This window comes from Camponotus floridanus, unplaced genomic scaffold (assembly GCF_003227725.1).
Source record: "Camponotus floridanus strain SB8 unplaced genomic scaffold, Cflo_v7.5 scaffold170, whole genome shotgun sequence".
Classification (NCBI taxonomy): Eukaryota; Metazoa; Arthropoda; class Insecta; order Hymenoptera; family Formicidae; genus Camponotus; species Camponotus floridanus.
Window position 1 is genome coordinate 253,798 of NW_020229293.1, and position 26,424 is coordinate 280,221.

At 28.1% G+C, this 26,424-nt stretch overlaps 1 protein-coding gene across 3 annotated transcripts; it reads left to right on the forward strand.

Moving 5' to 3' along the window:
* Positions 1–10,458: 10,458 nt before the first annotated feature.
* On the forward strand, positions 10,459–24,461 carry LOC112637499 (putative fatty acyl-CoA reductase CG5065). Of its 3 annotated transcripts, none has more exons than XM_025407378.1 (8): positions 10,459–10,595; positions 17,718–17,997; positions 18,962–19,278; positions 19,782–20,029; positions 22,881–23,067; positions 23,207–23,392; positions 23,644–23,904; positions 24,000–24,461. In XM_025407378.1, exons 2-8 carry the CDS (start codon positions 17,749–17,751, stop codon positions 24,115–24,117), a joined length of 1,566 nt encoding a protein of 521 aa, XP_025263163.1. In that variant the 5' UTR covers positions 10,459–10,595; positions 17,718–17,748; the 3' UTR covers positions 24,118–24,461. The 3 variants fall into 3 exon arrangements, with proteins under 3 accessions (XP_025263163.1, XP_025263162.1, XP_025263164.1); XM_025407377.1 differs by lacking the exon at positions 10,459–10,595 and adding an exon at positions 16,633–16,783; XM_025407379.1 differs by lacking the exon at positions 10,459–10,595 and adding an exon at positions 16,633–16,783 and having other exon boundaries at positions 19,782–20,020.
* The last annotated feature ends 1,963 nt before the right edge of the window (positions 24,462–26,424 follow it).

Here is a 26,424-nt window from a genome sequence, read left to right on the forward strand (position 1 = left end):
CATATACAGAGAATTCAAAGATCAAAGATAAAAATTTTCAAACATTTCCTTATATTATATACAGGATGTCCCATTTTATTTTTGTCAGTCAAATATCTCGATTTTACTTAGAGTTAGAAAAAAATGTTTCAGACAAAAGTTGTATGGCTTGAAGGGGGCCAGAGATGATGTCATTGATTTGACCACAAAAAGTCGTTCGAAGATTACGTGAATGTCATCTTCAATTTTTTAAATGGGACCTACTCTGTCATTACATATTCTTATAGCTTATCTCGAAAGCTTTCCAAAACACTATAATTAAGTTAATTTTTATTAAGTACTTTTTGAGTTATGAAACTTGAAATTTCTTCTTCATTCATGAAATTCATTTCTTAATTTTACATAAACTGTAAAATATCTTGTGAAATATTCATTTTTCGATTATCATACTTTAATACTTTTAATACTTTTACAAAATAATGAAAGGAATCAATTGGTGTAAAGAAAAAACATAGTTGTTATTAAAAAGAAATATGTAATTGTTAATTGCAAATTACATATTTTTTCTTGAAAACAATTATGTTTTTTCTTTACATCTATTGATTCCTCTTATTATTTTGTACATAAAAGTATTAAGGTAAGATAATCGAAAAATGAATATTTTACAAGATATATTATGATTTATGTAAAATTAAAAAATTATTTCAAACCTCATAACTTGAAAAGTACTCAATGAAGAAATACTTTATTATAGTGTTTTGAAAACCTCTCGAGATAAGCTATAAGAATAAGTAATAAAAAATAGGGGGTTCCATTTAAAAAATTGAGGGTAACTTTCACAACTTTTTGTTTGAAACATTTTTTTCTAACTCTAAGTAATATCGAGATATTTGACTGACAAAAATAAAATGGGGCACCCTGTATATGTCGATTTCTTTTCAATAATTATCATATTATCGCAACATCGTAAACAAATAATATGCGTATTATATTGAACCATATACACAGATACAAAATGATTGATTGATGTGTCAAAAAAAATCAAAACTTAATTTCTATACTAATCCCTGTATATTTTGTCTTAATGAAACTATTATGATTGTGATTGAATTCTTTCTTGCTTTGAGCTTTGTGTAGGATGATGTTTTATTAAATTAAGATTCGATATAAAATATATATATAACAGGCTATACGAGACGAGAACGAAATCTGTAGAACTCTCTCACGCTCAATATTTATCAAACTGTCTTTATCTGTCTTTACCTCTCGCACACTCAATACTCGATACACTCTGTACATTCTCGCTCGCGCGTCTCTCCTTATACTCTCCTTGCTCGCATGTATCACGCGTGTTTAGTTATTATTGGTCGAAACTAAAAATCGATGCCGCACGCGCGACAACCGACCGCCAAATCCAACATCCTACATTTGTAATATAAAATATAAAAGTTTGAAATTATATCGAGCGCTCTCAGACCATTTATATTAGGCGTACATTATTTCACATATGGTATACGTAAATTAAACTTTTACATAGTACAATATATGAATAACCGGAATTTTTTAATATACAATATTATATTCGCAAAGACTGACTTTAATTATATATTTTAAAAATATAAACACATACGCATACAGAGATATACATAGGGGACCTATACTGTATTGCCTTAATAATAATTACACAGGCCTGCGAAGATCAGTTACAAATAGCAGAATAGGATATGATAGATTTTTTGACGCTGATAACGAATTTGGACGCAGCACTTCAGATTTTCGAGTAATTTATAGTTAAATTTTTCAACTATTTAAGCACAAATTACTCAAAAATCTGACGTACCGAAGAAATTCTGCGGCCAGATTTGTTTTCTAATCAGATTCACCTACTCTGCTTTTTCGCAACTAACCAAACCTAAATAAAATTTCGCAGGCCTGTGTTATCAATATTAAAATAAAATTATTTTTGCTATAATTCAAACACTTCTATAATCATATAATTAAACAATTATAATTGAATCAATCAATTTTATCACACATTACGCTTGCAGAAACAAATAAATTTATTGAAAAGCATTTTTAAGGCAAAATGTCTTTCGACACTTTTGCGTTGTCTCTTTTTGAAACTAAATGAACTAAAGGGACTATAGGCGGCTGTGATATAAAACGATCAAACGCAAAAAGTTATAGTTGTTATAGTTTGTGCGTGCGTCTATAAATTATATTGGAAGTGATCTATACATGAGGATAAAAGATCTCTTTAAAAATTCGAAAAATTGTATGTATATCTGTAATATGATGAACAAAATAATGAACATGTATTTATGTGTATATATTTAAATATTATGAGATATATACACACAATTTTATTTAAATATTATGAGATATATACAGATTTATATTTCAAAATATAATACTTTTCGATTTTAAACTTTCGTAATTCTCTTTTTGTGATCTTGCTATACTTAAACTTTGAGATTTGATGTATATAACAGAAATATGATCGTAATACGTTATTAGATAAATCACTATTGAAATTAAAAAAAGAATTGATCTGTTTGATTATTCATAAAACATGACAGAAATGTGTAACGTTACGATTTTATGGTTTTTCTTATTCTCAATATAAATACGAAACATCTGATGCATCAAATATGTTCCTGAGCGTAAGTCTTTAACCATCAAAATTGCTTTCTTCGCGCGTAACAATGTATTGCGTAAATACGTTTCGATAAATTAATGAAATATATTATTAATATATCATTAAGCCATATCATGACAATGTTTTGATATACATAAATGTGTAATATTGTACACTTTTGCCATATAACAAACTTGTGTAAGACTTGTAATTAGATAAATGATGTTTGTAATTAATATCTGACTTCTTCGATTATAAATATTCGTATATACAATATATATCATCAAAAATTTAGAATATGTTGTCAATAAAGAACTTGGTGCAAAACGCGTAAGAAATTCACCATTTGTTTCAGCTCCTTCTGAAAAAAGCTAGGAAAATGTGATTTTATCTTTTCAACTTATTTATCTTAAAAATTTTGATTTGTTTGATTTTTTTTCTATTGGATTAGATAATATTAGCTTCAAGTCTCTCAGCAATTTTATACCAATATTTCCTCCAAAAGTAAAGAAATTATTCTCTTCAAAGATCGGATATTATATCATTTTATTAAATGTATCTTTAAAAACCCGTTCGAATTTCTTAGAATCTCACAATTTTCCTTCCAGCTCACAGAATTAATCTTGTTTAGACTGACTGTAAAATCTAATCTTTCTAAATCCTTCTGTAGAAATAGAGATCTCAATGAAACCATTCGTACTCTTGACTTTATTCTAGATATAATGAGCTTTTTTCGAAAATTCTTGCAATCTCGAGTTCTAATAGAAAGCATCTTTTATCTTTAATCCATCACGAAACAATTCTTTTTAAATTTCTTCCGTACACATTTAATGTCCTTTGTAGACATTCTATGCAAAAGCTTCTCTCTAATTCCATATCCTTTAGAGAAGCTCCCAAGATTAATCGCGATGTCCTGTCAATGCAAACTTCAGGCTTTCTCGAGTTCCTCATTTCTTTCATTTCAATTTTATTCTCGGTAAGTAGTAGATGGTCAACAAGGAAGCCTTGATGAGATATTTCCCAATCGAGAGCAAAGAGTGAAATGATATTTAAATAATTCTCTCATTTATTTCTATTAAATATTTATGTCAATTATATTATTGGTTTTATTTATAGAAGATATAATTAGAAGAATAATGCAATATATATATATATATATATATATATATATATATATATATGCATATATATATATATATTTTTTTTTTTATTTTATTATTAAAACAAATCAACTTGAAATTAGTTTAAAATACAGTGCACACATACATTTAACAGAGATAGAGTCTCTTTGGAACAGAATATTGAAAAATATCAGTTTTTTTATCATTGTCAGCAATTTAAGCAATTCTCGTTGATTTTGTATTTTTTACAAAAGTTTGCTTAATTAAATTTAATAAAGACTTATTTTAGATTTAATTTAATTTGATAAAAATTTAAATTATATTTAATAATGATTTATAAAAGATTTATATTTTATTATTATTATGAAATTAGAGAAGATAATTGTTTAATTATGAAAATGAAGAAAAAAAATACTTAGAAACTTTATATTTATTATTATAAATTTAAGGAGTATATGACATATAGATACTACAATGCTGTATTTCGTAGTAATCTGGTTCACGTTTCCCGAACAATTCTATAATCTAAAAATTATATTACAGTGTACTAATATGATAAATTCGTAGCTTTGAGTAAAATTAAAGATTTAGAAAGCTATCACGCACGGAAATTAAACTTTAATATTTTAAATAATAATCAGCAGAAAATGGCTCACTAGATTCTGCGCTCTTTTCATACATATAATTATAATTATATTTATATTTATTATAATTATATTTATTATTATTATAATTATATTTATTATAATTATATTTATTAGTATTATAATTATATTTATTATAATTTCACACGTTATTTAATATTTTTTAATATAGCATAATATAATGACGTTTCGTTTAATTCCTTTTTCAGACACGATGGCGCGATCAATATCAAAAAATTATTTTATATCTATAATAATAAGATGCGTACTTATAATTTTTATAAATAAAAAAACTAATTATCCATATCACGATAATTATATATATATATATATATATATATATATATATATATATATCACAATAAAGATTCTTCAAACACATATTTTGCGTAATTTACTCATTCAATCAAGTAAAAATCGTAGTAACAGAAAACATAATGAATTATCGTTGCAAAATCGGTAAATCTTTACGAGCAAAAATTATTTTTTAAATGATATTTCGAGTCATCTAACCCGGCCGCGATGCTTTATTCTATTTTTCGATCATTTAAATGTAATTCGGATTGAAATCGCGCAGTAATAACAAACAGAAGCATAGATCTAAATAAGCATAAAAGAGCTTCGTGATGCTTTAATTAATTAATATGTAAAATAATTAATATGTAAAAAATGTAATCTATAAAATATTTATATATTATACTTTAATATTTCGCGTATTTGTATATTAAAATGCATAAAATATTTCGATGCGACGAACGGATAGTAACACAATGCTCGGTCTTGCCGGTGTAAACAATACGCTAATATTTATATGTCATTGTCTTGATATCAGTCGTACAGCAACACTCGAACAATAATGTAAAATATTTCATATAATGTCAAATTAATTCGTAATAGTTCCACATATGACTAATTATTATGTTTTTTCTCTTGTATAATAAATTCTATTTATATATAAAAAAGAATAAGAAGAATAATTGAGAATAAATTAGAGCAGATAATTTTAATATACAGGGAGTCCCACTGACATGACCACCCCTTTTAAAATGAAAATAAATGGCTTTTATCAAAAATCGCGAACAATTTTTAAGTAAATCGGGTACATGCCTTAACAACACACATGTCCAAAAGACGTCCATAGAATATCTAGAGAATAGCCAAAGGATATTTTATGTCCTCTGGATGCCCTCTCGATGACTTCTGGACATCTTTTGGACATGTGTGTTGTTAGGGTGTATGCCCAGATAGCAAAATGCTAGCAGTATGCCATCAGTATAACAGCAGATTCAATCATGAATTTGCAGCAGATATCGCTCAGCTGTGTCCTCTTTAAATTTCTTTTTTCCCAACACGATGTGCCAATATGATGTGATGGCAGAAATGAAGCACAGTATGCCGTCATGATATGACAACAGAAATCGAGCAGGATCTGCGAGAGCCGAGCTAAAAAGATCGTGTTCACGTTATTTCCATAGATTAATAAAAACGGACAGGGGAAGTGTCAGTGTGGGGCTGAATAGCTCAGTGGTAAGAGCAGTCGCCCGGCAAGCGAAAGACTCGGGTTTGATTCCCGGTTCAGCTATTTCGCTCCGATATTTTTCCTGTCTACATCTCTTCAGGGGAGTAAAGAGGGTGTTATAGAAGTCTCAAACCAAGAGAATCTATAAGGCAGATGCCTATATAAAAAATATAAAAGAAAGATGAATTTTGCTAACTTTCCATTATTTTTATGCTTCACATGTGTTTCTTTGTTTTCTTTTTTTTATATTTTTTATATAGACATCTGCCTCGCTCATCGTTTAAGAAATTCAAATGATATCTGCTGTCTCCTTTATGGATTTTCTACCTGCACAGTCTCGTGGATTTTTTATAGAGTTTAATTGTATCCTTTCGACTTCATGGCTTTCTTGGAGCTGGAAAAATGTTGGAATTTTTTTCATCGGGGGATCGTCGCACAGTACAATGTCGTGATACTATTCCCCATGTATTCGATTACTGCGTCTTTTTTCTGATGGAGAGGTGAGCGTTGGCCTTCTTTCGGAAAATTCACCTTACAATCAAACATTAATAGTTTTTTAGTTTGTTAACTGTCTATGCGCTTTCGTCACATCTTGTTAACGTTTTCAAAACTCTTGCGACCGTTATTATATTGTACATAATGTTTATGTTGCTTCCTATCGCGTCTGTCCTTGTTTGATCGCGCTCTGTTTATTATTTAAATTTAATTTTGTTTCTATTCTAACGACTTCTTGATTGAAAAAGATCTTGAATAGATCGAAACGTACATATTTTATATCTAATTGATTATTAATATATCATGCCTCTTACTTATTGTTAGAGTCTTTTATTATTACTTTTATTTTTTACGCTCTAACACCTTGCGCCACGGTAGCCTTTCAATTTTTATTTCGTATTTGAGATTGATATCAATCGATAACTATTTTTTTTTAAGAATAATTATCCATTTATATTTTTGACACAGAAAAAAGAATTATTCTCTACCTGGTTCCTCTCTCTTCCTTACTTCACTAGTCCTTACTTCACTAGTCCTGTTTAGATTTACTGAATGTCTCGTTGATTAAAGATTCTGAAAAATCTACAGCTTATCTATGCATTGACAAGCTAAATATGTTATAGCGAAGGACTATAACTTTATTTTATTTTACTGTTAATCAATTCTATATAATTAAAATGCGATGGAATGTTTGCGAATTGCGTAAAACCGCTACCTCAGCGAACTACACACGAGTTCGCCGGAAATGCAAAAATGCCAAAAAAGGGATTCGAATTTTGAATCTCCTTCGCTCGCACTTGGACTTTCACACGCTGCGCCCAGCGGCTCGATTCGTATCGCCATCACTTTGGCACATTAAAGCATGAGCTCTTATCCGTGTACGCTTGACATTCGGTCACTTTTGATTATCTTCGGTTTACAGAGGAAGACAGATAGATTAGCTTTTGTTCCTTTCTCTCCTGAGAGGTCTATTGTACCTTACCCATCTCTCTAAATGCAATAGCTGTGATCCTCGAAATCTCGAGCTGTCGAGTTGGGGATGTAACATGTGTGACGTTTATTATCATATAATCTTTCTTTATTTTTAATACGACGTTTCGACCATATGGTTGTGGTCCTTATCAAGTATATACTGGAAGGATTTAAAATACATTAAATTAAAGGTTTGAATACATAAAAAGCACAAAATAGAATAAAGAGTAAACAAATTTACCGATGAAATATAATTAATCAGGAGGCAAACATAGCACTTGTAAAAACCATCACAGTCACAAATGAAAAACGTTATATAATTAAATTCAAAAAACGAGAGAGACAGATGCGTCCATGTGAGACTTCGTCGAAAAACTAAACGAATCTCGAGGGAGAAACACAACTAAGTGACCTTTATTATTTTGTCATAAATATTATTTAGATTATCTGTATCTGTCTGTAAGTTGATGAGATTATCAGATCTCTTAATAAAAATCATCTCAGCAATCTCTCTTTTCCGAACATACGTTTCGCTATGTAAGATGTCGGGTTTCAACCAATCAAAATCGTGTCCAGAATCCAATCTGTGTTTGGTAATTACGGAGTGATTAGAATCATGTAACTTTATATTATTACAATGTTCCTTCACTCGTGTACGTAGATGTCTTTTTGTTTGACCTATGTATGATATGTTGCAATCTTTGCAATTTAATTTATATACAACGCTTGTCTTGTCGTTATTATGTAATCTGTTTTTACCGCGTCTAATTAAATTATTTAGTTTTTTTGTTATTGTGTAAACAACGCTAAAACCGTTATTTCGCAAAAGGCGGTGCAGATCATGGCTCGTATTCTCTACGTATGGTATTGTAATAATTTGAGCCTTACCTACACGAGTAAGATTGTCGTCAGTATTGTCATTACGGTCACAATTATTTAGAAAATTGATTCTCTTTCGAATGTGTCTATATATGATGTGTTTAGGAAAACAATTATTAATTAAAGTGTTAATTAAAGTGTCATAAACTAGTTTGATATTTTCTTGCTTAAAGCAATCGTCAGATAATAAAATAGCATGGTCGACTAAATTGTAAATCGTATTAATTTTATACTTAAGCGGGTGATTCGAATAAAAGTTAATATATCTACCAGACCATGTAGGTTTCCTAAACCAATTAGTGATAAGTTTATTGCCTGACCTAATGACTTTTACATTAAGAAAGTTGATCGACGAATCAATTTCAATCGTGTGTGAAACGTAAACGTTCATCATGGTAATTATTGAAAATCGTTAGAATCTCGTCGACTTTTGTACGCGGCACGATTGCGAAAACGTCATCTACATATCTATAATAAATAGGCGCCGCAAAACTAAGTGAATTAAAACATTGCCACACGCGCTGACAAGGGCCAAATTACCGTCGTCATGGAAAAGAAAGATTATTTTAATAAGATGGATCTGCTGCTGGGTGATCAAGCCACTTACAAAGTTTTGAATAAGGATCCGTTAAACAAATTGACCAATAAGATCAACGATTTGGTCAAGTCTTGGAAGAAAAATAATTTGATAGGTGAATTAACATACAGAAATCTAATTTGTACGAACGGTAATTTACCGCGTTGCTACGGTCTGCCGAAGATCCATAAAGATGGTTTCCCGTTGAGAATTATTGTATCCGCTTTGGGAAGTCCGGTTTATAATATTTCTACATATATTCATAACATTCTTCACAAATCGATTAAGAAACCTAACTCACATATTAAAGATGGATGGTCCTTTGTTGACAGCATTAAGAACACTTGCATTGAAGAAGATAACATAATGATTTCATTGGATGTTGCTTCTCTATTCACCAACGTTCCAAAAGAATTAGTTGAGAATGCCATAAGAAAGCGTTGGGTGGACATCTCTAAAAATACAAAATTTAATTTGTCACAGTTTTTACGTACTATAGAACTGATATTGAACTCAACTTGCTTTTCTTTCAACGGACGTTTTTATGAACAGATCTTCGGCACTCCTATGGATTCCCCACTATCACCTATTTTAGCAGATATGGTGATGGACGATCTGGAGACGCAATGTTTAAATTCACTTAGTTTTGCGGTGCCTATTTATTATAGATATGTAGATGACGTTTTCGCAATCTTGCCACGTACAAAAGTCGACGAGATTCTAACGATTTTCAATAATTACCATGAACGTTTACGTTTCACACACGAGATTGAAATTGATTCATCGATCAACTTTCTTAATGTAAAAGTCATTAGGTCAGGCAATAAACTTATCACTAATTGGTTTAGGAAACCTACATGGTCTGGTAGATATATTAACTTTTATTCGAATCGCCCGCTTAAGTATAAAATTAATACGATTTACAATTTAGTCGACCATGCTATTTTATTATCTGACGATTGCTTTAAGCAAGAAAATATCAAACTAGTTTATGACACTTTAATTAACACTTTAATTAATAATTGTTTTCCTAAACACATCATATATAGACACATTCGAAAGAGAATCAATTTTCTAAATAATTGTGACCGTAATGACAATACTAACGACAATCTTACTCGTGTAGATAAGGCTCAAATTATTACAATACCATACATAGAGAATACGAGCCATGATCTGCACCGCCTTTTGCGAAATAACGGTTTTAGCGTTGTTTACACAATAACAAAAAAACTAAATAATTTAATTAGACGCGGTAAAGACAGATTACATAATAACGACAAGACAAGCGTTGTATATAAATTAAATTGCAAAGATTGCAACATATCATACATAGATCAAACAAAAAGACATCTACGTACACGAGTGAAGGAACATTGTAATAATATAAAGTTACATGATTCTAATCACTCCGTAATTACCAAACACAGATTGGATTCTGGACACGATTTTGATTGGTTGAAACCCGACATCTTACATAGCGAAACGTATGTTCGGAAAAGAGAGATTGCTGAGATGTTTTTTATTAAGATTCTGATAATCTCATCAACTTACAGACAGATACAGATAATCTAAATAATATTTATGACAAAATAATAAAGGTCACTTAGTTGTGTTTCTCCCTCGAGATTCGTTTAGTTTTTCGACGAAGTCTCACATGGACGCATCTGTCTCTCTCGTTTTTTGAATTTAATTATATAACGTTTTTCATTTGTGACTGTGATGGTTTTTACAAGTGCTATGTTTGCCTCCTGATTATTATATTTCATCGGTAAATTTGTTTACTCTTTATTCTGTTTTGTGCTTTTTATGTATTCAAACCGTTAATTTAATGTATTTTAAATCCTTCCAGTATATACTTGATAAGGACCACAACCATATGGTCGAAACGTCGTATTAAATAAAGGAAATTTCTGGCTAGTTTGGTCAAATATAATTTTTTCAATAATCCTTTGATTATTCGACTAGCGATTATATCTTTCTACATTTATATAATCTTTCCCCATTAATTCTTTTTTTTTAAACTTTATATATTGTATAAAAAATGTATAACATTAAGAAATAATAATTAATAAATAAATTTTACATAAATTTACATAAAAAGATAAATGTTATATTACAAAAATAGAGGTATAAAAATGAAATATACAGGGTATCTTAGACTACTCATACACCCTTTTTAAAATGAAAATAAATGGCTTTTATTAAAAATCGCGAACAATTTTTAAGTAAATCGGGTACGGTCTATCAAATGGTGATATTTTCAATAGGCTTAAAAATTATATAAAATAAAATGAGCAATTCAGACTTATAAATATAATATTTTATAATATTATATAAAATAAATTATATATAAATATAATAAAATATCCAACTAAAGAAACGAGAAAAAATTATTCTTACATATAATCAAACATAAATATACAGAGTGTTTCAGACCATCCGTACACCCCTTTTAAAATGAAAATAAGTGACTTTTCGCCATCGCGAACAATTTTTAAGTAAATCGGGTACAGTCTATCAAATGGTGATATTTTCAACTTTTGATTCCGATCGGAAATATGCCATCCGGATCGGAAGTTGAATTTTTTTGAGGAAACATGGTACTTCTTATTACAGATTCGAATTATACGTGAAGAAATAAGAAACTTTTGTATCAAACGTTTTTCTGAAAGTGCCTCTGTCAATCCTAAAATTGATCTTTATTATTTCATCACAGTTATTTTCAAGGTCAATTTTAAAACTGACAGAGGCACTTTCAGAAAAAAACGTTTAATACAAAAGTTTCTTATTTTTTATGTACAATTCAAATCTGTAATAAAAAGTGTTCCTCTAAAAAACAATGTTCCTCTGAAAAAATTCAACTTCCGATGCGAATGGCTTATTTCCGGTCGAAATCTGAAGTCGAAAATATCATTTAATAAAGCGTACCCGATTTATTGTTCGCGATTTTTGATAAAAGCCATTTATTTTCATTTTAAAAGAGATGTACGGGTGGTCTGGGACACCCTGTATTTTCAAATATATATTCAAAATATTATATGTGTTTGACATTATTTTTTTCTCGACTCATGTCGACTGTTATCGACTAATTGTTGACTGTGCTCGTCTTGCAAATACATTCGTAACCCAGTCAAAAGATAGTTCAAAGCAATCGACAAAAGATTGATGATATTGTGCCGACGAGAAAGTAAATTAAGTTAATAATAGACAATCAAAATGTGTGATCAATTAACTAAAAAATGTAAGCGAAATTTTTTAGAAGCTTGGCTTACTGATCGATATAAATCTTGGATACGCAAAGTATATCCGACGATAGTCTTTATTATTGTAGTATATGCAATAATAATTATTCATTTAAATTCAACACTATCAAGACATGCAGATCTAAAAATAATATTAAGGTAAATACGTTAACTGATAATAATAATAATATTGATTTGCCAATAAAAAAATTGCGTAAATCAAAATTTCAACAAAAATTGTTAGAAATTCAGCGATTTAAATGTTGGTTACGTGAAGTGCCACATGATGCAAACTTATTTTTTTGTTCGATTTGTGATATGAATCTATCGCTGGCGGTTTTATGGCAAATCTATCATCACGCAGAATCTAATGTTCATATAAATAAAGAAAAAAATTATATTGAAACAGGAGTTTCGAATGAGGATTCAAATATACAAATTAAAGAATTACTTTTATCTTTTGATAAGCGTAAGAAATCAGCGAAAATAAGATATACAGTATTAATTGCTGATAAAAATATTCCTTATCAAACGGCAAAAGAAATTCTTAATTTTTTCCAACATATAAGAAAAGATCCTAATGTGTTGAATAGTATGAGTATGGGCCGAACAAAATGTACAAATATTATTACAAACGTTGTCTGCCCGGTTGAGACTAATCGTGTTGTCAATATTATTCAAAACACAAAATTTTCGATATTTTCGAAAATTTTCGATGAAACATCTGCACGGTAAAAAACATTTTGTATTTCTGTTAAAATTTTCTCGTGTAAAAATATTCGTGTTAAATTTTTAACATACTCTTATGTTAATGTAACATATTATCGTTGCGTTATTTTGACATTTCTGCGTTGAGTTAATATTTACCGTTTCTAAGAGTTAAAACAACACAATTAATATGTAAATGCACGAATTTTTGATGAAATATATTATACATATGTTAAAATGAACAGATAAGTTGTGTTATTTTTCTCTCTATAACAGTTTCTATATGTTAAATCGACATATCTCTTCTGTTATTTATCATACAAATGTAAAAATAACATTTTCTTTTAATTAAATTTAACATTATAAATATGTTAATTTAACATAAACTTTATTTCCAGATAAAGTTTAAGTGCTACACTTTTGTGTTAATTTTTAAACATATTACTTGTGTTATTTATTTACATACTTGCCTTTTGTTAAATTAACAATTAAAATTAGAGTGGATAAATTGGGACATGTGAAATATGTTAAATTTAACACAAAATTTTTTACTGTGTGATCTTACTAATAATAAATGAATGACTTTTTTTGTCCGATACGTTGATCCGGAGACATTAGATGTTTGCTCGCAATTAGTTAAATTACGTTGAAAGGTTATATAAACATAGTTAGAATTGTTCGATATTAACCAAAAACTGTTTGCAGTCGCCGGTTAAATATCGTCGCGTTGTCGCGTCGTGTAATAACACATGTGCGCGTGTCTTTCTTTAATCGAATGGTTTTTAATTGCCAACAGTGATTATTTGACAGTGATTGATAGTGATTAGTGATAGAATCATTGATAAATTTTTCATCTTATCGAATGAATGAATGAATGTATGTTGAAGTTTATAAAAGAATACAGTTTATCTCTGTCTTTTAGAACGTGATATCTACGTTCAATTTGAATGAAAGTATGAACTATCGGAAAATTCATTTCTCAAGAAATTACAGCAATACATCGAACAAAGTAATAATAACTATTCTTTGATGTTGTATGAAAACAGATTTCGGGATGTCAAATAAACAGTGTTAGAGAAAATTCGCGAAAGAGATGGTTTTTAGTAGGGAGTACGGAGTTAGTAGTTTGACTTGGTATTCCAGTATCACATAACTCACCGGTTCGCCCGGTGAGTATGCATAAAATGCATTTTCCCTTCTCTCTAAAAAAAACGGTACAATATAAAAAAATAATAATAATTAAAGTTAAAATATATAATAATAAAAAGTAAATAATAATTTAAGTAAGAATAATAATAACGTCAAGTAAGTAAGCAAATGCGAGAGAGAGAGAGAAAGAATAAGAATCATGTATTCGCATGTGTGTTATGTAGCGATCAGCTGATTGCAGCAAGCGCCCCACGTCTGACAGTGATCGCGCCACTCTTGCCTGCCTCTTGTATCCGTCATAAGTTAATTACTTCCTTTAATAATTCAAAAACTCAGCGTCGGACGAAATTTCGCCAAAGGAAAAATCGTGTTAGAATTGACTCAAAAATGTGTTATTTCATGGACAATATGGTTATTTCGAATTACCCTGTATATATTATGTGTGTGTGTATATGTGTGTGTGTGTATGTGTGTAAGGAAATATGTAAATAATATTTTGACCTTTTATCAATTAAAAAATTGATTATATTTTATTATTTTATTATAATTTTATTTTTTATTCTTATTTATTATTTTATTTTTATTTTATTTTTATTATTATTCATTTATTAAATTTTTTATATTTCCTTTTTAACATAAGAGACTACCACCTTCTCACGGTTTCCGTTGAACAATAAGATGTACGTCAGATGTACATTAATACAAAATAATAATAACAAAATACAATTCTATTAAAAAAAATTCTAATATATTTAAATATTATTTTATTACAATTATTTTTAATAAAAAAAACGTACATATTGGCCAAGGGTGGAAAAATTGAGATAAAAATGTTAGATAAAAATTTAGATAAAAATATATAAAATTTGTTTTTGTATATGTTATATTCTCTTTTTTAAACAATATATAAACTTTTATAAAAAAAAGTCAATAGGAAAATATTATGTGTGATAATAAGTACCCAGTAAGCAAGAAACATTTGATCAACATTCTAAAATGTTGATTTTATATAAATTTTCTAAACATTATGTTTTATAAATATTTTTAATGTGTAATGATATAATTTTATAAATATTTTTAAAATATTCTAATAAACATATTAATAACATTTAAAAAATATTTTAATTTACGTTTTATAAATATTTTAAAAATGTTATTTAATAACATCCCTCTTAAAATATTAATAAAATATTTTAGAAACATTAGTCAAAATGTTTTTTATATGTTATTAATATGTTTATTATAAATAAAAATATAACATTCAGTTAAAAGTTCGTTCGCGTTGTTATTAAACGTCGTATTATTTATTTCATACATATTTTTAGACTATTTTTTTTTTATAATATATCTTAATTTCTTTCTCATGATAGGCATGACGACACCTAATATGTTACTGAGAAACAACATTCGGTGGCATATGCGTATACACTCTATTGCGTATGCGTGATTTATTCTTTTGTTCTTTGACTTCGGAACACTCGTGCCGGTTGCCAGCGTGCGACATGTTCTTGCACGATCTCGCATAATAAGTAAGTTACAATGTTTTTGCGAGTTATAGTGCTGTACGAAAGAAGAGGAAAGTGTTTCTTCCAGTGTGTTATAACATCTTGTAAGTTATTTTTAGAGATATGTCTAAATATTCGTTCTCAGATTTTTCAATGAAAGTTCTAAAAGTAGTTCTTAAATTAATGTTAGAATTAATATTATTGTGATATTAATATTAAATTATGTAGATGTTGATACTAATGTTATTTTATTATTGATTTAATTTTATGAGAAACATTATCAGTATGTTAAAACAACAGCGTACACGAGCGTACACTCATAAAATTAAATCAATAATAAAATAACATTAGTATCAACATCTACATAACTTAATATTAATATCACAATAATATTAATTCTAACATTAATTTAAGAACTACTTTTAGAACTTTCACTGAAAAATCTGAGAACGAATATTTAAACATATCTCTAAAAATAACTTACAAGATATTATAACACACTGGAAGAAACACTTTCCTCTTCTTTCGTGCAGCACTTTAAGTCGCAAAAACATTAACTTACTTATTATGCAAGATCGTGTAAGAACAGGTGGCACGCTGGCAGCCGACACAAGTGTTCCAAAGTCAAAAGAATAAATCACGCATACGCAATAGTGCGTATACGCATATCCCACGGAATGTTCCTTCTCAATAACGTATTAGGTGTCGTCAAGGCCTTCTCGAGAAAGAAATTAAGATATATTATGAAAAAAAATAGTCTAAAGATATGTATGAAATAAATAATACGACGTTTAATAACAACGCGAACTTGTAACTAGATGTTATATTTTTATTTATAATAAACATATTAATAACATAAAAAAAACATTTTGACTAATGTTTCTAAAATATTTTATTAATATTTTAAGAGGGATGTTATTAAATAACATTTTTAAAATATTTATAAAACATAAATTAAAATATTTTTTAAATGTTATTAATATGTTTATTAGAATATTTTAAAAATATTTATAAAACATTATATCATAATGTTTAGAAAATTTATATAAAATCAACATTTTAGAATGTTGATCAAATGTTTCTTACTGGGAATAGATCCTTCTCAAAAGAGGAGGAGATAGAAGCTAATCTAACCGGTTTTCTTTATCAAGGATAACCGAAGGTAACCGAACCTATCAAAAATAGTCAAACGTCGCGCGTACACGAATGAGAACTTATGCCTTAATTCGCGAAAATAGTGTGGATACAAATTGTGCCGCCGCTGATTGTGACGCAGCGTGTGTAACCTGGTAGTTTTCTCGTACTTGACCGCCACGAAAATCTTCTGTGACCAAAATTATCCTAAAAACGAGGTATTAAAAACCGTGAGTCGTTAATTAAAAATCAATTAATAAAGAGTGCGAATCTGGACTAGTTACTAGTCAGCGCGACTATAACACTTAAAGTCTAATGGAACGAAGGAAGAGGCGACGAAAAGTGACACGAAACTCCTGAGAAGGATTCCGAAATAAGATTTATTTAAAACTCAACTAAATTGTATACAAATCTAGTTAAATAGAATAATTATACCTCAAGGAGATTTAATTATGTCTCTATTAAGAATAAATTATTGTAACGTTGTCTATAAGTCAACGTAATCTATTGTCAACATTGTAATGCTTCCTATATGAAGTATATTATCCATGCATTTTATATGCATTTCAATGAGCGGTTAATTTATAAAAATAAATTTTATTTAATATCTATTTAAAATCTATTTTTAAAATCTATTTAATATCTATTTAAAATCTATTTTTATTCTAATTATGTTTATGTGCGATCAATTATATAACCTTTATTTTATTTATATCGATCAATAATTTATTTAAGTTTTTTTTCTTTTTTTAATTTAATTTGACATTCTTTTGTAAAAGATACACAAAGAATCGAAACATTTGTTCAATTATTTTTTAACACGTTTATAAAATTTTAATTATTACATTTATTCCATCCTAGACTCCAATGATTCGTCTTTCTTTTTTTTAATTATAATTTGTCACAAAAGTCTCATTAATCCAATTAAAATTACTGTCGGAAAAAAGATAAAAACATATAAGCATGTTAAAGTTTTTCTTTATATTAATAAAAAAATAGAAAGAAAAATAATGTTACATTTAAAAAGAATAATGGAAAAAACTAAATTTATTTTTTTTCAACGTTTCTTCCTATTAAGAAAACAACTTTTTTACATCTTTATATATGACTTGATCGATTTATTTTCTAATGTTAATATATTTTTTTTCATAGGTACTGCGTAAAATTTGAAACACATATCAAAATGGGAACAACGAACGCACAAACCAATTCGGGACACGCACACGATGAGACTCACTCGAGAGGAAGTTCAATCGACACATTCTTCGCCGAAACGGTGATCTTTGTAACGGGTGCCACTGGTTTCTTAGGGAAAGCCCTCCTGGAGAAGCTGCTGCGCTCGTGTCCTCGTGTGGCTACAATTTTCGTTTTAATCCGTCCAAAAAGAAGTCAGTCTATCGAAGAACGCTTCAGGGAACTACTGGAAAATCCTGTTTGTATAGATATATTATATCGCTTATTATATCGCTTATCATATCGCAAAATCATTCGAAAAGAAAATATCGAAGTGCTCCAGTTTCATTAAGCTGAATAAAAAACTAATAAAAATAGTAACAAAGGATACATCGAAATTAAGAAAGTTAACAGAATTAGACTGTCGTTTAAATATACATTATGAAAAAAAAACACACATAGATTGCAAATTTTTAAATTCTAAAAAAATTAAAGTCTCAGACAGTCTATTATTTTTGAAAGATGCCAAAATTAAGCTCTTTTGAAAAATAGAGATATATTCTCTCTTTCGAATAATCCTACATTATCGAATTTACAGAAATCTTACAAAGCTTCATTTTACTTCCTTTCTTTAATTTTTTCATAAATTAATTTTGCTGTATTCGCAGGTTGATATTCCTTATAGACGTAATAGTATGCGCACATATTAAAAATTAATGCTAATATTGATTTTGACTGTATAACTTCGTCTATAGAGGGGGTGATTCAAATATTTTATCTGTAGCATGCTTATACTTGAAGGAAGTCTCAAATACGGTCATCAAAACGAAAGATCGCGATTGTTACCATTCTCACGACTATTTCCCCTAATTATTATCTAATGAAGCTATGTCTGTTGATACGTATCGAGAAAAGTCGATAAAAAAATCGCGCCACAAATATTTTTCAGTACATGTAAAATAACAATACATATAAAGTAAGAAATATACCGAAAGTGAAAGTTGATAGAATTAGACTACCATTTAAATGTATGTCATAGGGGAAAAAACACACGTAAAAAATTTTAAAATTCTAAAAAAATTAAACCTTCAAACAGTCTATCAGTAGATATTTTTTATTCTATAATTTTTATTTTTTATTATTTTTTATTGTTACAAACTGCAGATTTATAAGTTGAAAGATGCGCATTTTTTGCGAAACAACGGTTCTCTTCTCTGTCGCAGGTTTTCGATAGAATACGATCGGAAATTCCTGGCGCCTTAAATAAGATCTTCCCCGTTAAGGGCGACGTGGGCATGCCGGAACTGGGACTTCAGCCCGAAGACAAGGATATGTTAATACAGCGAGTTAACATTGTTTTTCATAGTGCAGCCACCGTGCGTTTTAATGAGCCGTTGAAAGTGGCCGTTAATCTAAACACAAGAGGCACTGAACGTATGCTAGACTTGTGTAGGCACATGACGAACCTTATTAGCGTCATTCACGTTAGCACGGCCTACAGTAACGCCGATCGACAAGAAATTGAGGAATCGATATATATGTAAGCTTTCAATTATAGTTAAAAAAAAGTACAAATATTTCACAAATAAGAATTTTAATAAAACTATTTATTAACTATTATTAAATTATTTATTAAATTATTAAATTATTAAATTATTCCAAATTTATATTATTGCATTATTAAATTTTTATTTTTATATTATTACATTATATTATTATTTTAATATTACATTATATTATTATTATTATTATTTTTATTTTTATATTATTACATTATATTTTTATATTATTACATTATTAAATTTTATTAAATTATTAAATTATTCCAAAATTATATTATTACAACACAAACAGTATTTATTAGGTTATTCATTTTTATACATTTATATTGTATATTTTTCTATTTTATTTTTTTATACATGATACGAACCAGACTCTGCAAAATTAAATTCGTTTTTCGAGGCGCGATAATAAATATATATTTAATAAAGCATATGCTGTAGAAAAATATCCTTATAACGATACACATTGCCAATATTACAGCACGGAGATAAAGCCGTACACAGTAATCGATATGTGCGAAAATTTGGATGACGAAACGATAGGAATAATAGAGAAGAGATTAATCGGTAATCATCCAAATACTTATACGTTGACCAAAGGTTTGGCAGAGCAGATTGTGCTGTCCAAGGGAAGCGATTTACCAATCGCGATCGTACGACCGAGTATAGTTTGCGCAGCGTATCAAGAACCATTTCCAGGATGGGTAGATAATGTTTACGGTATTACAGGTACAATCTATATTGAAAAAGTGATTGAAAATTGATTGAAATTTTGACAGGAAACCTACTGGGGAAAAAAGTTCACACATATACGTAAAATCAAATATAAATAATAAATCATATAAAATATATCCATGTATGTTTTTTCTCTTGTATAATAAATTCTATTTATATATAAAAAAGAATCAGAAAAATAATTGAGAATAAATTAGAGGAGATTAATTTTAATATACAGGGTGTCTTAGACCACCCCTTTTAAAATGAAAATAAATGGCTTTTCTCAAAAATCGCGAACAATTTTTAAGTAAATCGGATACGATATATCAAATGATGATATTTTGAACTTTTGATTCCCATCCGAAATATGCCATCCGGATTGAAAGTTGAATTTTTTTAGGGGAATATGGTACTTTCTGTTACAGATTCGAATTGTACATGAAAAAATAAGAAACTTTTGTATTAAACGTTTTTTCTGAAAGTGCCTCTGTCAGTTTTAAAATTGACCTTGAAAATAACTGTGATGAAATAATAAAGATCAATTTTTTTGACAGAGGCACTTTCAGAAAAACGTTTGATACAAAAGTTTCTTATTTCTTCACGTATAATTCGAATCTGTAATAAGAAGTACCATGTATCCTCAAAAAAATTCAACTTCCGATCCGGATGGCATATTTCCGATCGGAATCAAAAGTTGAAAATATCACCATTTGATAGACCGTACCCGATGTACTTAAAAATTGTTCGCGATGGCGAAAAGTCACTTATTTTCATTTTAAAAGGGGTGTACGGATGGTCTGAAACACTCTGTATATTTATGTTTGATTATATGTAAGAATAATTTTTTCTCGTTTCTTTAGTTGGATATTTTATTATATTTATATATAATTTATTTTATATAATATTATAAAATATTATATTTATAAGCCTAAATTGCTCATTGTATTTTATATAATTTTTAAGCCTATTGCTTTTTTATAAAAAGTTATTAAAAATATGGAAAAGAATAAGCACGATATACAGGGTGACCCATTTTAATTTCCCCAGCCAAATATTTCAGAAAATAATGAAAAATCGAAAAAATGTTTCAGACAAAAGTTGTATGGTTTTCAGGGGGACATAAGATGACACCATTGGTTTGACCTTGAAGAGTTATTTGAAGGTCACATGAAGGTCACCTTCAATTTCTTAAATGGAACCTACATTTTCTCATTAAATATTCTTGTAGCTTATCTCGAGAGCTTTCCAAAACACTATAATTAAGTTAGTTTTCATTAAGTACTTTCCGAATTATGAGGCTTGAAATTATTTCTGAATTTTGCATAAATCATAAAATATCTTGTAAAATATTCATTTTTCGATTATCTTACCTTAATACTTTTATGTACAAAATAATGAGAGGAATCAATTGGTGTAAAGAAAATAGTTATTTTTAAGAAAAAATATGTAATTTGCAATTAACAATTACATATTTTTTCTTTGAAACAACTATGTGTTTTTTTTACACCAATTGATTTCTCTCATTATTTTGTACATAAAGGTATTAAGGCAAGATAATCGAAAAATGAATATTTTACTAGATATATTACGGTTTATGTTAAATTAAGAAATGATTTCAAGCCTCATAACTCGAAAAGTACTCAATAAAAAAATATTTTATTATAGTGTTTTGGAAAGCTCTCGAGATAAGCTACAAGAATATGTAATGAGAAAATGTAAGTTCCATTTAAGAAATTGAAGGTGACCTTCATGTGACCTTCAAATAACTCTTCAAGATCAAACCAATGGTGCCATCTTATGTCCCCCTAGAAACCATACAACTTTTGTCTGAAACATTTTTTCGATTTTTCATTATTTTCCGAAATATTTGACTGGGGAAATTAAAATGGGTCACCCTATATATAATTAATCGCTCATATAACATGTTCGTGACATTAGCTTGAAGAATTTTATTAAAAACGAATTATTATATAATGAAGAATAAAAATATTAAAAGTTTAAATTGTATAAAATGAACCGAACATTTCTAATAAATTAATTTTCTTCTATTAATTATATAGACGTGTATACAGAAAAAAACAAGTGTCAAATCAAAAACTTAAACTAACGCGTTTATTGTTTCGTATATACGCAACAATCTATAATCTTCTTAGAAGAATTTAATAATTTTAAATTTTAACAATATTATATTTTTATTTTAATATTGTAATTGTCACCTCAAGAATATATAATTATTTAATTTCACTTTAAGAAAATTATAATCTTCGATTTAAAAATGTTATTATCCAGCATTGTTTCTTTTCCATTCAAGAAAATTAAATCTTAAATCATAAGAATATAAAAATAATAAATATAATAACAATTAAAAGGCTCGTGTATTGCAATGCAAAAATAAACAGATTAACATTAAAGGGCCGCGCGCGACAATACGAGCAAATTAATAAGATAGAAATAAAAATAAATAAAACAATTAATTATAAGTTCGTTTAATTACAAGATCGCAAACGTTTCGACTTAACTTAGTCTTCTTCTGTATGATATTTAAACATTTTTTAATTAAACGAACTTATAATTAATTGTTTTATTTATTTTTATTTCTATCTTATTAATTTGCTCGTATTGTCTCGCGGCGCGGTCCTTTAATGTTAATTTGTTTATTTTTGCATAAGAATATATTTTTCTTGATTTAATTATATAAAATGGCTTCATTCAAGTAAGCAATTATTCAAGCAATTATATTTTTCTTTAATTAACGCAATATAATCTCATTTCAAGATTTCCATATTAAAACTAAATATATTTTCAAAACAAGAATGTCCTTTTTTTCTGTGTACAAATATACTATATTCCATTATTTGATTAGGTATAATGACAGAGATAGGTAGAGGTACTATTAGGAGCATCATATGCAACGCAAATTTAGTAGTAGACGTTGTACCTGTCGATTTTGTTGTCGATACATTAATATGCGCGTCTTGGTATAACGCTACGCAACGTTCCGATACGATAAAGATTTATAATTGTACCAGCAGCTCATTGCATCCAATCACGTGCGTATATGAAAAACTGGTATATAGTATAATATAGTATAATATAACGTAATGAAGCAATAAATAAAAGTATGATGTTTATATGATATTTAAGAACATAGTGAGAGACACTATAAAAAAAAAATGTGTGATTTTGCAGATGGCGTGAATTCGGACATCTTACGAGGAAGCACGCTATAGAATCTCCATCGAAATACGTCATGTGGTATCCAGACTTTACGTTTAGAACAAACAAATTCATTCACACTATCATGGTAGCTATGTTGCACTTCTTACCTGCATTCATCGTAGATCTTATATTAAGGGTCCAAGGTTATAAACCTATGTAAGTGCTTTCTTTCTCTTGTTCTAACCAATTATATTTATAATAATAAATTCTAAATTATAATAAATTATAATAAATTCTAATAATAAATTTATTATAATAAAAATTATAATAAATTCTAAATTATAATAATAAATTCTAATATAATAATAAATTCTAAATGATATTTATAATAATAAATTATAATAATAAATTAATTTTGAGTGACGATTTTTTTCTCTTTTCTCTTACTTTTTTTCTTTTTTTTTCAGAATGATGAAAATCGCCAAACGTTTCGAGCGCGCCGCTAAAACTGGAGAGTTCTTCACGATGAACGAATGGAAATTCTGTGCTGATAACATGACGAAGTTAGTGAAATTTGTAAGAGCGTCGGGTGATTGTGACGATTTCAACGTAGATATCAAAAGTTTAGATTGGGATACGTACTTACATCAATACATATTAGGAATTAGAAAATATATTTTGAAAGACAATTCAGATACGTTAAATAATGCCCGAAATCGTTTATCGAAGTAAGTCTTCCAATTTCATATTCTTATTTACATTTTCGAGCTTGCAAGATAAACGTTGCGCAGGAAAAAATAAATCGATTATTAATGTATTTCAGATTGTATTGGATGCATAAATTAACCAAAGTATTCAGTATATTCATGTTATTAGGAATGATCAAGTGTGCCGGTCGGTCATCGAGAAATTATACGGAAGCTTTTGGATCGCAATTCTAGGAACACTGTAAAAATATTATGGAAAATATTTTAGGAAAGAGGAACATATAACTTTGTAGTACTAAACTGTTGTCAAGTAACTAATTTACTAATTAAATCAGATATTAATGGGAAGGAGAGGAGGAAAGAAAGGAAAGGTAGTTCAAGAAATATAATTTTGAAAAGCGTAAATGTAGAATGATTGTAAATACTATAAAATCTTTGTTTAAAACATTTTCTCACATATCTCTCACATATTTTGTACGATAATTATTAAGTTAGCTTCTTAAAGATCCTACAATTGACACGTACAAAAAATGTTATGTTTCTTATTTTGTGTTATTCTATCAAGATATACATATACAGAGAATTCAAAGATCAAAGATAAAAATTTTCAAACATTTCCTTATATTATATATAGGATGTCCCATTTTATTTTTGTCAGTCAAATATCTCGATTTTACTTAGAGTTAGAAGAAAATGTTTCAGACAAAAGTTGTATGGCTTGAAGGGGGCCAGAGATGATGTCATTGATTTGACCACAAAAAGTCGTTCGAAGATTACGTGAATGTCACCTTCAATTTTTTTAAATGGAACCTACTCTATCATTACATATTCTTATAGCTTATCTCGAAAGCTTTCCAAAACACTATAATTAAGTTAATTTTTATTGGAGTACTTTTTGAGTTATGAAACTTGAAATTTCTTCTTCATTCATGAAATTCATTTCTTAATTTTACATAAACTGTAAAATATGTTGTGAAATATTCATTTTTCGATTATCATACTTTAATACTTTTAATACTTTTACAAATAATGAAAGAAATCAATTGGTGTAAAGAAAAAACATAGTTGTTATTAAAAAGAAATATGTAATTGTTAATTGCAAATTACATATTTTTTCTTGAAAACAGTAATTTATAGTTAAATTTTTCAACTATTTAATCACAAATTACTCAAATATCTGANTTTTTTATTTTTGTGTCTATTGTGCTTACTTAATCAATACTAATAGATTTTTTTATTATATTATTTTTTCATTATTATTTACTTTTCAATTATTATTATTTTCCATTTTTATTATATTACACAATTATATAGTACAGGCGCTATCATAATCAATATTTGGTTGCACAATACCAAATCTAAAAGTATTGATAAGTACTTTTTTCACAATTTTATTTATTAAAAATATATAGATTGAAATGTCTAGAATTTCCATTCTTCATTATGTAATGTCTTCCTATTTATTGAATGTACTATAAGTATGACGGATCCTATTGATTTATATATTTCTCATGTTATGTATATACTTGAGTTATTAAATTTGTAAAAAATTATATAATATGTTATATGAAAAATTATCTACATATAAAAAAATTTGAGATGGATTTTGAAGCAGATGCTAATTATGTGATTCATAGTTATTTCTTATAAGTAAAAATTTTAACTTTTTATAGGTAAAGTTTTATATTTTTAGAATTTGAAGTTTCTTTAAATATTGAGCTTCTTTTGATTGGATTTTAATAGTTGATGATGAATCAGCAAATAAAGGAACTGGTAATCCAAATATCTTATGAACTGTTTTTCCAAAAGGTAATAATGTAGCTGCAATACCCGTAAATGCCATTGTACATACACGTTTATTTCTAATTCTAGCTAAATAATAGATAGTTGTGTATATATATGTTTTACCTGATCCACCTGGACCATCAATATAAAAACAATTATTTTGAGGTAATATTATTATTTAATTCATTTAATATAAGATCAACGATCTCTTTCTGCTTATCATTTAATTGTTTATATTGTTTAGTGCCTATTTCCATAGCTCTTCAAATATCATGCAATTCTCTTCTTCATCATTTTCTGTTAATTGTTTTCATTTGTGGAAAATCTACAAAACTTTTACCTTCAGCACGAAGCATACTATTAATTTGTACATATGCTTTATTTGTCCTTGTAATATACCAAAATGTTGAATATAATCTTCAGACATTGCTATTTTAAAATTTTCCCACAATTCTTCAGGATATAATGATTGACAATGTAATAATATACGTACAAATAATCTACGAAGTTGTCGTGGCATCATCCATCCAACAGCTTCATTCATAGCTTTTTTCCATTCATCATCATCTTCGATCAAACCTAAAGCTAAACATGCGGCTGAAAATGATTGACAAAATTCTCCATTTACAGTTCTTAAATCATTAAAACTTGTAGCCCCTTTTATTGTGAGTAACAATAATCGTAAATGAAATAATTCTATTTGTGTTGGACTAACGGAATACATTCGTCCTATACAATTATAATGACTTTTACGTT

Bases quoted from the DNA above. Each gene is read 5' to 3' on its own strand.
- LOC112637499 (XM_025407378.1), top strand. From the start codon at position 17,749: ATGGGAACAACGAACGCACAAACCAATTCGGGACACGCACACGATGAG. The intron at 23,068-23,206 runs GTGCGTATATGA...GTGATTTTGCAG, and splicing joins AGCTCATTGCATCCAATCAC to ATGGCGTGAATTCGGACATC. The intron at 23,905-23,999 runs GTAAGTCTTCCA...AATGTATTTCAG, and splicing joins GCCCGAAATCGTTTATCGAA to ATTGTATTGGATGCATAAAT.